This window comes from Gymnogyps californianus, chromosome 2 (genome assembly GCF_018139145.2).
Source record: "Gymnogyps californianus isolate 813 chromosome 2, ASM1813914v2, whole genome shotgun sequence".
Classification (NCBI taxonomy): Eukaryota; Metazoa; Chordata; class Aves; order Accipitriformes; family Cathartidae; genus Gymnogyps; species Gymnogyps californianus.
The window spans coordinates 9,775,159-9,788,965 of NC_059472.1; the positions used below are offsets into that span (position 1 = coordinate 9,775,159).

Consider the following 13,807-nt stretch of genomic DNA (forward strand, 5'->3'; position numbering starts at 1 on the left):
GATACATTTCTTAATCGGTTTAAATTTTTCTCAATTATAATGGTCTCTAGGCATTTATAACTGCAGTTTGCCTTATTTCCAAATTGCTGGAGAAAGATTCTGATATCTGATATCTCTTTGGCTTTGACTTCCTTTTGTTCTGCACATGTAACTCTTAGCTCCTTCAAAACTACAAGAGATTAAATAAAATGGAGTTATTGTTCAGAGGAGGAAAAATGACTGGAGCAGGCATCTGTGGGGTTTTTTATTAGGTGAAGAAAATTTAGTGGCATCAATATAGGATAAAGAGATTTACAAAAATATGTCTATAGACCAATCTTCATCTGCTGTAAACAATTAGAGTTTAACTGAATTAACAATGATAGATACCAGCTGAGGACTTGGGTAAAGTTTCCACTTTAACTGATCCACCATGATTCACCGATGTATCTGTTACTCCTTCTCTTGGTAACTCCCATAAAAGGGGAACCTGCTAGCATTTTTGGTGGTTTGATATGCTGGAGAAAAATATTTTTGCAATAAATCATAATAATAATGCACCTCAAATGGTCTTTTACATAAAAATACCTTCATTTTCTCCTTGGAGAATGCCCATATCGCCAAGTTTCTGCACAGCCTCTGGATAAGTTAGGATACAGAGACCACGACTCACATCCCAAATAGTCACAGAATGTCCCAAACTACATACTTTCCTTAAAAAATAAAAGTAAAAAAGAAAACAGAATGTCCTCCATTTGGCAAGCATGGAGACACCTCCGTGACATCATGCATGCAGAGTCGCAGCTGACTTCCGTGTTTGTCTTCAGGTGAGGAAACCCATGGTTCCTCTGGTTAAGCTATTAAGTATGTAGTATTTTGCTCAGCAGCATAAGCCCCTAGTATCTACCTGGGGATTTTTAAAGCAAGTAATTTGGAAAAAGAGGCAACCAAGTAAAACAACTTTGTATTGCAAATTACAGAGTTTTGTTCTCTTGGATAAAGTGTTTTACCAGCTTATTAATGATTTATTTGTTGTGTTTCATTTTTAAAAACAAATTCATGTTTATTGATTTGTTAGCTCTTCCTGCTAGTTTCCCCAAAGTCTCCTATATGCATCAGTCTTTATGAAACTACTGCATGGGTTAACAGCTAATTTACTCTTCTGTTTTTGTTTTATTCTAGTATTCTCAAATGCGGGATGAAGTATTCAAATCAAACTTGGTGTGCGCATTTATTGTTCTTGTATTTATCACCGCTATCCAAAGCTTACTTCCTTCTTCCAGGTAAATACAGAAATATATCTCCATATATCTGAAGGTGCTCTTGGGGAAACAGCAGGATAACATTTTTAGGATTGACATGGAATGAACCCGTAAAATCTGCTTGTTCCCAAAAGTGTTCAGAAATATTTTTTCACCTTTTTCCCCATATTAACTACTTTTGTATCACATTATCTGCAGCCACGTGTTTTCATGTGAGACAGTAGCATCTACTGACATTATGTTGTTATGTTTTTAAGCAGAACCCCCACTGAGATAAGTAGGAACTTTGGGTTACAAAAGTTTGACACAATACGGCCTGCTGCTTCCAGTGTTGAAGTAAAACACGATCCAGATTTATAACAGTGCCTCTTTGCTAAGTGACTAGTAATCACCTTGGGAATCAGTGATTGTTTTGGGTTTGTTTCTTACATGCTACATAAGAAATTTGTACTGTCGTGCTTTATTGCTGATGATGATACATATTACCAAGCTGGGGAAAGCAATCTTGTGCCATTAAGAAGCAAGGAGGTGATCTGCTAGATCTTTTCTCACTTCTGCTTTTATCTGGGGCTGACCAAGCAACAACTTCCTGTCAAAGTGACAAAAATGTGACATAGCTGAGACATCTGTGCCCACATGTTTCATATAGTCAAACCCATCCATTGGCATTTTTGTCTACTATTTAATAGTGAAAACACAAAAGTGTGTACAAGGACTAAGGTCAGTTTTCTAGCGTCATAGCAGAGCCAGCAGAACATGACTGCCACTGAAACATGCCCCGGTCCTTTTTGGTCTTTGGCAGAGCAAGTGCTAAAATGGAAATGCCCAGATGAACATAATTCTCAGGTGGTTTCTAACACTCAGATGAACCTTAACTTATGGCTGCCTGTAGAATAACCTTGAAAATACAGTATTTGTATAAGAAATAAGACATTTATTGTGTTACAGTAGTGCACCAATATTTCTTGGATCATCTCTGGAAGACCTGGTTCACCATGTTTATGTCTAAGAATACCAAAATGGTGGTTAGATGCAGGCAGGCAACTGCACTCTGCAGCAGTGGCATCCCATGTATTTTGTAGTTCTCAGCTGGGAAAGTACCCAGAGTAGTACCTGACCTTCTGCTGTTCCTTATGTGCTATATTGCTCTAATACTAGTAAGTTTGTTTGCTTTTTTGAAGTTCTTCTCCCAATACATATTCAAAATTCTTCACTTCTGGTAGCTATTATTTTTATTTTTTTCTCAGTATGTACAAGAAGATTTATGGATCTTATTAATGGAACCTGTTTTCCAAAAAGATTTCTGCTGCTGTATCAATCATTGCTATACCAGCAAAAAAACATGACATTTTTTCTATCTGCACAAATTCGTCTCTGTTAATTCTGGTGAGGGTGTCTAGTGCCATTGGAATTAGGGGAGCAGGAGTCACATAACCACACTGCCCGCAGCTGTCTCACTGCCTGGTTTCCCATCTTCCACAGTAGTCTTGTGTTTTTCCCTGCACTTCAGAAATGCTTTGGGGACCTTTTTGTCACTGAATGTTAAAGAGGCTGTAAATATAAATAGGTTCAAATAAAGAGTAGATAAATTCCTACAAGATAAGATCAGCAGAGGTTTTTAAACAAAAGTATGAAACCTTGGCCTCAAGAATGCCCTTAAAGGTTGATTGCTAGAACTTGGGAAGATATTTAGGGAAAGGATATTTACCACTATCCCTTCTGTGAGAGAAAATTTGGAGCCACATGGGTGCTTTATGGCAGTTCTTATGTTCTCTGAGGAGCTGAAGATCACTGTCAAGATTTAAGAAGGCAAATTTTGGTCTTCATTTTTCAAGTTCTGATACTCTGCTTCAAAAAATGTGTTTCAGTCTTAAAAAAGCATGCCTGTTGTTACATAAGCGGAGGTCAACAGATGAGGGATTTTGAGTGAGAAGGTTTCAGTATGCTTAAACATATTGAATGTGGAAATAATCTGGAAGTTCAAATTTCCAAAGTTCCAGTTCTAAAAACAATTCAAGGTATGAGTACATGAACAAGCTGTCACAAAGTTAGGAAGGATTTGGATTCAGACAGTCTTGAAGATAACTGCATGCTCATCTGTTATACCTCTAGTAGATATCAGAGAACTAAACTACCACAGTGTAAAAGCATGGACATCATATCCATGGAACAACTAACAAACTATAATTCACACTCCTCATGGTAACTTACCCATTTCCTAACACCACACTTAAGTGTCTTTCAATGAATGCTTCAGAGCTCTGTTGAACAAGGATGGAATTTTGTATTTGCTTAAGTACATGTTTGAATACTTTTCTGAGCTGAGTCTTTTGGGCATTTCTGGAAATTCAGTGAAAGAAAATATTATTTAAATTATCGTAAAACATATCTTACTAAGGTTCTTCAGGGAGTTTCCCAGATAGGTTGCCTGAGTCTGTGTGTTAAAGAAGGGAATCATCTTTCTATTATTGCATCTCCTGTGTAGGGGAGTTTCAGAATTTTATCTCAGTTTATATCTGTCTCCCTCAGATGTTGTGGTTTAGGCCCAGCCGGCAGCAAAGCACCACGCAGCCGCTCGCTCACTCCTCCCCGCCAGTGGGATGGGGAGGAGAAAATACAACGAAAGGCTCATGAGTTGAGACCAGGACAGAGAAGGATCACTCACCAATTATGGTCACAGGCAAAACAGCCTCGACTTGGGGAAAAAAAAGAAATCAATTAAACTTGTTACCAATCAAATCAGAGTAGGATAATGAGAAATAGAACCATATCTTAAAAACACACCTTCCCCCCACCCCTCCCTTCTTCCCGGGCTCAGCTTTGCTCCCGATTCCTCTACCTCCTCCCTCCCCAGGGGGTTGCAGTCAGTTCATCACATGTTGTTTCTGCTGTTCCTTCCTCCTCGGGGGGAGGACTCCTCACACTCTTCCCCTGCTCCAGCGTGGGGTCCCTCCCACGGGGGTCAGCCCTCCATGAGCTTCTCCAATGCGAGTCCTTTCAACAGGCTGCAGTCCTCCACGAACTGCTCCAGCGTGGGCTTTCCCATGGAGTCACGGCCTTCTCCGGGCCCAGCCACCTGCTCTGGTGTGGGGTCCTCCATGGGCTGCAGGGAAGTCTTTGCTCCCTCTCCTTCTTCACTGACCTTGGTGTCTGCATGGTTGTTTCTCTCACATGCCACTACTCTCTCCGCTGTAGGTTCTTTTTTTTTCCACAGTCTTTTTCCCCTTCTTCAATATGCTATCACAGAGGCACTACCACTGCTGCTGATGGGCTCGGCCTTGGCCAGAGACAGGTCCAAGTTGGAGCCAGGGAAGCTTCTAGCAGCTTCTCACAGGAGCCACCTCTGTAGCCCCTCCCCCACTACCAAAACCCCGCCACACAAACCCAACACAGCAGGATAAATATTTGATCCATTCATACTTTTCCCTGACAGGGCAGGCACATCACTGAATTTAAAAATCTTTGCTATAGTTTTCATTCTTTGAAATATTGAGTTGGGGAAATTACTCTGACATAAATTAATGCCATATTTCTGCTGTAATTATCCTCTATGAAGCCATTAAGTTACATTGCCAACCTTGCAGTGATTCATCTTCTCCATCTGAGAGGCCTGGGAGTTTGATTAATTTCCTGCAATGAACTTTCTATATGCTCACATGGGCAATAGATCATACTAGAGTAGACTGCTGAACTACTCTTATTTCTGTCAGTTTTTCACTGGGTTATTCTTGTGAGGGAAGAAAAAGAGGTTTCAAACTGTTGTTCATTTAAACATCTGCATCTTTCGTTTTACGTAAGTTTTCCTTCTGGCTCAGCTCTTGATTTGCAACTGTACACAAGGAAGAGGGAAGGCAAAAGCTCCATTTCAAAATTCACTTGATCTTGACAGTAAGGGAACCTCTAGAAAGAAAAGCATTTGGTCTTGAATCTCTTCTTGAATGAAGAGGGGATCCAACCCAGGTGTCCTAGTTCTGGGAGAAGTTCATGGACAGAAGAGTATTATGACTGTTCCTATTCCTCTAACCTTGGCTATGTCTTCTGCTGTACTTGTTCCTGTCAGCATGCTGCCAACAAAATCTTAGCACAGATACTGGGTTGATCCTCTAGGAGGTCGTAGGTGTGCAGACTTCAGTTTTGTTTTTATCTCAGGCAATCTTAGACAAGAAACAAACACATCAATGTTCAACCAAACAGCTACAGTGCAAGAATTTTTGTTGCCTGTATATTTATTATGAACAAATACAAGGCCACAGTTTCTCAGGCACCTAAGCAGGTTATGCTGCATTTTGGATTGATATCCCAGACTTAGGTCCCTAGATGCTCCCTTTATAGTACCTTAATTCTTACACGTAGAGTTTGGCAGTCCAAAATAAGAACTCGTGTTTAGTGTCCTCAGGTCTGACCTCTTGAGGCTTGACCTGAATCTTTTTGAAAGCCTTAATTTAGTTTCATTTAGAGCTGGGTCAGGCTACATCTGCATATATAGACTGTCTATATATATCTGAGATATAGATAGAAACTATCAGTTCCAAAGAGGATCTCAGTCATTTGGCTTTGGAAAGCAAGAAGGCTATTGCAGAATACTGCTGTAGTGTGGGAAACAAGGAATTAATCTCACATAACTATCTGTCAGTGTTTATACCCCGGGTTCAAAGTATAGCCACTGGAGAACGGGTCAATCAGTGGATCTGAATAAATCTAAGAGACTGCTGTGCAGTGAGATGAATTGTATCCTAAACTACACAGCTCTCTTGATGAGCCCTCTGGACTCCCTTGACTAGTTCTCCATGAACATATTGTCCAGCTTTTCCCTGGCTTTATTGACTGTCTCTCCCTTGGCTTTGTGTGTATTTTCACAGACAGAAGCTGCTCTCAAGGCATCACTGCATTGCATCTCTACTTGGTAGCCTTGGGACTTTCAGCAAGTCCTGAGACTTGCTTGTTGACCATGGCTAGATGCCCATGGCTAGATGCCAGGTGCCCACCAAAACCGCTCTATCACTCCCCCTTCTCAACTGGACAGCGGGAGAGAAAATAAAACGAAAGGCTCGTGGGTCGAGATAAGGACAGGGAGATCACTCACCAATTACCGTCATGGGCAAAACAAACTCAACTTGGGGAAAAATTAGTTTAATTTATTGCTAGTCAAATTAGAGCAGGATAATGAGAAATAAAACCAAATCTTAAAACACCTTCCCCCCACCCCTCCCTTCTTCCCAGGCTTAACTTTACTCCTTATTTTCTCTAACTCCTCCCGCCCTGAGCGGCGCAGGGGGATGGGGAATGGGGGTTGCGGTCAGTTCATCGCACGTTATTTCTGCTGCTCCTTCCTCCTCAGGGGGAGGACTCCTCACACTCTTCCCCTGCTCCAGCATGGGTCCCATCGACGGGGTGCAGTACTTCAGGAACAGACTGCTCCAGCGTGGGTCCCCTGTGGGGTCACAAGTCCTGCCAGCAAACCTGCTTCAGCATGGGCTCCTCTCTCCATGGGGCCATGGGTCCACAGGTCCTGCCAGGAGCCTGCTCCAGCATGGGATTCCCACAGGGTCACAGCCTCCTTCGGGCATCCACCTGCTCCAGCGTGGAGTCCTCCACGGGCTGCAGGTGGATATCTGCTCCACCGTGGACCTCCATGGGCTGCAGGGGGACAGCCTGCCTCACCATGGTCTTCACCACGGGCTGCAGGGGAATCTCTGCTCCGGCGCCTGGAGCACCTCCTCCCCCTCCTTCTTCACTGACCTTGGTGTCTACAGAGTTGTTCCTCTCACATCTTCTCACTCCTCTCTCTCCGGCTGCAACTGCAACTCCCCTGTAACTTCTTTTCCCTTTCTTAAATATGTTATCCCAGAGGCGCTACCACTGTTGCTGATGGGCTCGGCCTTGGCTAGTGGCGGGTCTGTCTTGGAACCCACTGGCATTAACTTTATCGGACATAGGGGAAGCTTCTAGCAGCTTCTCACAGAAGCCACCCCTGAAGCCCCCCCCCCCCACTACCAAAACCTTGCCACACAAACCCAATACACCAACATTTCCCCAGATATACTCTGACTTACGCCTACTTTTTTCCAAAAAACATATTTCCTTTTGAACATAAACATTTTTATTTATCCTGTTTTCTCAAGGTATTTTCTACAAACATCAGTACTGTGAGGAAGACGTACTCACGGTTTTCACATAAACTGCCTGGTGCATCTTTGGTGTCTCCTTGGTGCAAATATTTTCAATTCTATCCATCAGCTGCAAATGGGGTCAAAGCTAAGAAATGCCAGTTCCCACACAGACTGATTCTCAAGCTTGTCCTGCTATGTCCATGTATCCTCTCCTGCCATTATCTCAGTGTGGTTTCCTCTTCCTGTTCGTTAAATACCTATTAGCTTATGGTGAAATTTTTTAGGGTGAAAGCTTTAGTTAACTTAATAGGCTCAAACCACAGATTTGAATTCAGATCTGTATGAGTTTAGAATTTGCTCTTCTAAAGCCAAATTTGAATAGCCTGAAATTGAGGAGAATTTCAGGTAGGTTGAGATATAGTCCATTTAGATTCAGGGAGTGGATCTGGCTGACCTACTGAAAAACGGGGAAAGAAAAGCTGTGTTTTTTTCACTTCTATTTCCACCTTAAACCCCTAAATTTGTCTCACAGTAGGGCACAAGTGTAGAAATAGCATTGCACCCTACCCAAAGAGAAGAGGGATAGGTGATGTGTAGCAAAATCTGAAACTTCATGTTTTCAACAAGACAAAACCTATGTTTACAGAAGGCTTAATGAGCAGGGTACAGCTTACCTACATTCAGGCGCCTGGAAGCGCAGAAGTCTCCCTGGAGCACCCTGATAGTCCACTTTCAAAGGTTTTTTTTCTGTGAGACATGATTAAATCACTGTAGTGTACTGGCACATATACAACTAGGTTATTAGGAATTTCAATTACTTAATTCAAAGCCTCAAGTTTAATCATTCTCCTTATAGCAAAAAGGCAATGGGAAAGCAGAGTGAAGAGGGGAGAGGTTTGCAGGAGCAGTGGAGTTAGTTACTTTTATTTTGCATGGATTGCATCTTTGGGAAAAGAGACACAGAAGGACAATGACTGGCACAAATGGAAACAAAAACTTGACTTGTGAAATGCTGAGTGCTTTCTTCTCAGCGAAGTAAAACAATTTACCACATTTACCAACCACATCAGTGACTTGATTGACTTCAGGTCCCAGATTTAAGCAAGAAAAAGGAATAAATTTAGAAAAATATAATGAAAGTTGAACTAGAAGAAATTACGGTTTTTAACAGTTTATTCGAAGGAATTGAACTGTCTATTCTGTGTATGCACTTAACAATACTTGATTAAGGATCACATTTGCAAGAACAAAGTTTACAGGGCATGCCAAACAACATGTTTTATTTAAGCATGTTTGGATCACAGAACACCTTTTCATCTGCTTTATATTTTAAAGGGCTTCCATGACAACAGTAGATGAGTTCTTTTGCTTTTTTAGAAACCAATGAGATTCTTAGCTGCAGTTGACCCATTACTAACTAAAGTGAGGGGAATCTTGCATTTCTGTAATTACTATATGCTGACTTATGCCAGAAATCAGGCTGCATTATTGTACTCACTTTAGAGCCTATGACCCTCAGTATAGTATGAGTTTAAGACACCTGTGTTGTGCTTTATACAAAATAACACTCTACTAAACTGCCCCCAAACTAGTCTACTAGAGTGGGAACCAGCTCATAAGTGGCATCAGGATCCTACAGGCTGAAAAAATTTGCTCTGAAAGAAACTTAAGGGACAACTGAGCCCCAAAAGAAAGGACATTCCTGCCACTCAGATTCTATTTAGACAGATAGAGGCACTGGCAATGATTTCCCTGGCTTGTTCCTTCAACAGCAGTTTCTCAGCAAGAAACCATGTGAAGCAACGGCAGACCTATGGAACATGAACAAATCTTTGCTTTCTCTGGGTTTTTTCCTAGACTAATTGTCTCAGATTTATGACAACTGATTTTTCCTAGTCTTAACTGTTTACACATTTATTTTTATTAGCACTGGTATTGTGTTGAGCTTTAATGCTGGGTTCTCTTTTTTTTTCTTCCCAGGGTGATACCAATGGTCATTCAGTTTTCTATTCTGATTATGCTGCACTCCGCTCTTGTGCTAATCACTACAGCAGAAGATTACAAATGTTTACCCTTAATGCTCCGGAAAACTTGCTGCTGGATTAATGAGACCTACCTGGCCAGGAATGTCATTATATTTGCATCCATTCTGATTAATTTTCTTGGAGCCGTCATCAATATTGTAAGCTTATAAGGAACCAGGGAATATTATACAGGAAAAGATGATTTATGAATTATTAAGCTTGCTACAGGACTTGCTAACTAATGTGTTTATAAGCCAGCTATGATTTAAACATAAAAAAAAAAGGCAAAGTACCACAGCTTCAGGAAATTCAATCTGTTGCTTAGACTATGTATTTCTGAAATATCTAACTGTTTCTCCCTCAAGAGTATCATCTATTTCTAAAACCCTTTTGCTACTTTCTGTTCAATATATCTACTCTTTGAGGACCATTTGTAATTTTCTGACATGCTGATATACTTTCTTAAAGACTGTCAATCCAAGTAATGCTTATAGATATTAAATTCCTCATTTCACAGTTCTCCCATTAATTAGATTACTAAAAAACCAAGAAGTGTCAACGAACCCAGACAATACCTTCAAAGAAAGGACGGAGCAGGTCAAGCTGAGCCAGTAATGACAGCATGTAAAAAGAAGCTAAAAAGTGTAAATTCGAAACATATCTTGCCTTGCTCATTTAGTGGTTTGACAAACCCCTTCAGCCTCAATTCACCTTAGTTGAAGTACCAAACCATGGGCATAGTCACTCTCAGCTTTCTTTATAGTCAGTGCAGAAAAACAGGCATCCCCAAAGATTTCATTTGATCATACTGGTCCCAAACTGGTCTCAAACTGGTCTCAAACATAAAGAGATTTTTCTCTCTTCACTGCCCACACAGGGAGTTTAGGCTGATTTGGCTCCTAATGTACACATCTCCGCTAAGACTCTGAAGTGTGACAAACCTAGAGCAAAGTTTATCAGTATATCTGTGAGGAAAGGCATGTACCAAGCTTTGCTTAGCAGCCGTGGTTAGATAAAAATGTTGGTGATTGAATACTGTGGGCCTGGCTCTATACAATGTCACAGGGTAAAAGAGTGGGATCTTGTATGCAAATACAATAGAGCCCTGATTATCTTGATGTCTTCAGAAATATGAGACAGTTTTGCATGAATTAAGCAGATTATCATGTCAGACAACCTGGCAGGTGTTGAAGCCTGAGCCAAGAAGAAGGTAAATATCTCACTGATTGATAGATTAAAAGTAACATTTGCATCACTTTCTCCTCTTGTAGGGCACCTTTTGGCTATGGATGTAGCAGTGCTTTTTCATCTGAACGTTATTCTTTGTAAATATTTATTTCCTTCTAGATGAGACCAGGAAAGCATTTAGTGACAGTAATAACAATAGCAACTATAACAACACAACAGCAACAATAATTATCCTGTAATAATTAATAATAATTATTATTGTATCATTGGAGTAAGTATGCTGAAGTCTGATAATTCAAGGGTTTGCCTTGTCTTTTGCTAACAGATAGGAGATTTTATTACATTCTATTGCTGTCATTCTTCCATGATTGAATTCAAGTTGCCAATATGCAAGGACTCAGCATCTGCCTGGGTTTTTTAGTAATACCGTGCACTCATTGATAGGAGAGTTAGTCAGAGAAAGAATAATGTAGCCACTGATTGCTACCCTTACAGAGAAAATATAAATGACAGGAAGTTCAGCAGGGCTGAAAACTTCCTGAAGATAATGACAGGAGTACATTACAGTATAGATCACTAAGGAGTGTTGTAGAGTTTAGAGTTTTTTAAATCATGTTTGACAAATATCTGTCAGGAAAGATTTTGGTAGAACTAATCTTGATCTTGAAAGAAGATGATGTCTAATGGGCTGTCCATACCCAATTTGCTATGGATACGATGATAACGAGATTTTCCCCTGACTTGTTGTGGATTGTTTTTTAAGATTGTGTCCACTGCAATCTTGTGTGATGGCTAATCCAAAAACAGTCAAAAGAAATATAGTTCTTTTTACTGTCATACCAGTGGGTTTCTATAAAGCAGTAAACAGTTATATGTATTGTCATATATTTAGAGTGGCAATGACTTGAGTCATCAAGTCCTGGCCTCCACAGGAAATCACAACATTCATATAACCTCATTATTTCATATGTCAAAATTCTGCCATAATAATAGTTTGTGCAGGAGGGACCTGCAGGCATTTAAGAACAGGTAATGCAGCTCAGCCTTGAAGCTATTTGCGTCCACTGAGTTCAAATGCACCCAGTTGGAGGGGACTAAGGCTCAGATGCTTTCTAACAAGAACCATAAAGCTTTGGTTTCACCAGGGGGGCAAATGAGTCTTGTGGTTCTTTACATCAAGTGCATTCTTATTGTTATAAAATTAGAATAAAGTTTCTGATCCTGAAGGTCTTTTAAAAAGACACCCAGAGTGGTTCTCATGGCACTCTGCCCTGCAGAGGGGTGCTGTACACCTCATAAACTTTCAGAACGTATCATTAACTATCTGTTGTCTCGGAGGACTGCACAGACAACCTAGATAATGTTGCTGCATTGCAGAGATGACTAAATTGCTGAAAGAACAAACAAGAGAGTTCCAAGTTCAAAATTCGTTAGAATTTAATTATAAGAAATCGAGCCTCATTAACCAAACTCTCTAACTCTGTTGGAAAGAAAGACAGGAGAACTAGCTTGTACATACCGGGTTGATGAAATGACCTAGTATAAACATCCAGATTGGATTAATGTGTGTAACAGGAGACTCCATCTGCTTTAACTGTCAAAATATGAATCCATTAATGATTTTTCTCCTGTGTTCTAAGACCATGATGTATTGCAACTCAACACTGATGTTTTGTTTATATTTAATACACTCTAGTTTGAAATACCATTAAAATGAATGCAGGTCATAACAGCAAAAGCGAGTATTACATTCTCAAAACCATTGTGTTATGAATGCATTTTCATTCCCTTCCATTCTAGGCATCACAGTTGCAGTTCTGGGACCACATTATGTTTTGGCACAAGCCAATTCTGCATGATACCATGGGATTTTGTCCCATATCTAGAAAGATAACACTGTCCATAGCAACGTAGCAGAAAAAAACTGCTTGCAAACAAGTGCACACATGTAATCTGATTTTATGCTCCCCATTTAATAATTTTCTGTATAGTTTATAGCAAAGTATAAACATTTTGAGAGGGTAATTCTTAAGAGTCCAACATCAGTCCTCTGAAACTCCCAGAGGAGCTCATCTTTCCCCTTTGGCAACAAGAGAGCATAGGAAGGCTACTCAGATGCTGAATGTCTGTAGCATGACTAGCTCCCCCCTTTCCATTTCATCTCCATAGTATGTCTTCTTACTGTCCATTTAGTCCTCGATGCCACTTAGGGAGCTGGCATGGAGAGCAGCAGGTCAACCAGTGCCATCCCTGAACCCAGCCAGCCAGCCACACAAGCACTTAGTCACCAGTGCACAATATAGCCCTGATTTTGTTTTCTTTCTTCACAGCTATGGTGTGATTTTGACAAACCAGTAGCCCTGAAGAACCAGACGTTCAATTCATCTGCATCTTTTACGGACATCTGTTCCTATCCTGAGGTATTTCTGAGGGTACTTTTGAATCTGAGGCACGGATCCACAAAGGTTACATGGCAACCACTACCTGGAATCAATGACCTGTGTACTGGTGGTGGAGTCAGGTGCCTCAACAACACTGTGAAGCTGAACCTTTGCATCTATCCATATGCTGATAGAAAAAGCAGAGGCAGGTTACAGAAGGAATTAATCTTATGGTCTAATGGGGCATTACAACCAAGTTTAAACCTTTGAACTTCATACAGAACCTTTATGTTGGAAACACATCCAGCAATCATTCAATGAACCTAGTGCAATAAAACACACTACTTAATTCTTATGAAGCTAATGGAGACTAATACTTCTCACATAGAAAAACCAGCAGCCATTCTGCTGTAGTTATTTTAAATTTGCATTCAGAGAAAAAAAAATCCTCTCTGTGATGAGCAAGCAGGCAACAAAATCAATGGGTTGGTCATGTGTAGATAAAAGAAATATGTTGCTTCGAAAGTCATATGGCGGTGTCATGATACTGCCAGCAGCATGCTGCAAATTGCAGGGATGCAGACGTTCCTACAGAGGAACTGTACTAAAGAAAAACTGTACTCAGAAAAATGAATGCTATCTCTCCTAAAGCTGTATAATAGGAGTTAATTTAAACTACATTTGGACTGTGGGTGTTGATGTTGCTATTTTAAATCTGAACAGCTCATGGCCATGATTGTCTCTCTATATCCAGTATCAGCTACATGGATTGCATTTGACAGATGACTAATCATTAAGAAAAATGAGACAATGAAGAGATTAGAAAATGAGATATGAATAAAACTTCCAGGCATCACATTTTA

General features: G+C 40.5%; 1 protein-coding gene across 1 annotated transcript in view; it reads left to right on the plus strand.

Moving 5' to 3' along the window:
* The window catches only part of ADCY8 (adenylate cyclase 8), a 132,667-nt gene that overhangs the window by 95,539 nt on the left and 23,321 nt on the right, over positions 1 to 13,807 (plus strand). The window contains 3 exon segments of the mRNA XM_050892925.1: positions 1,162 to 1,262; positions 9,332 to 9,533; positions 12,894 to 12,983. Coding sequence (XP_050748882.1) covers positions 1,162 to 1,262; positions 9,332 to 9,533; positions 12,894 to 12,983 — 393 coding nt within the window.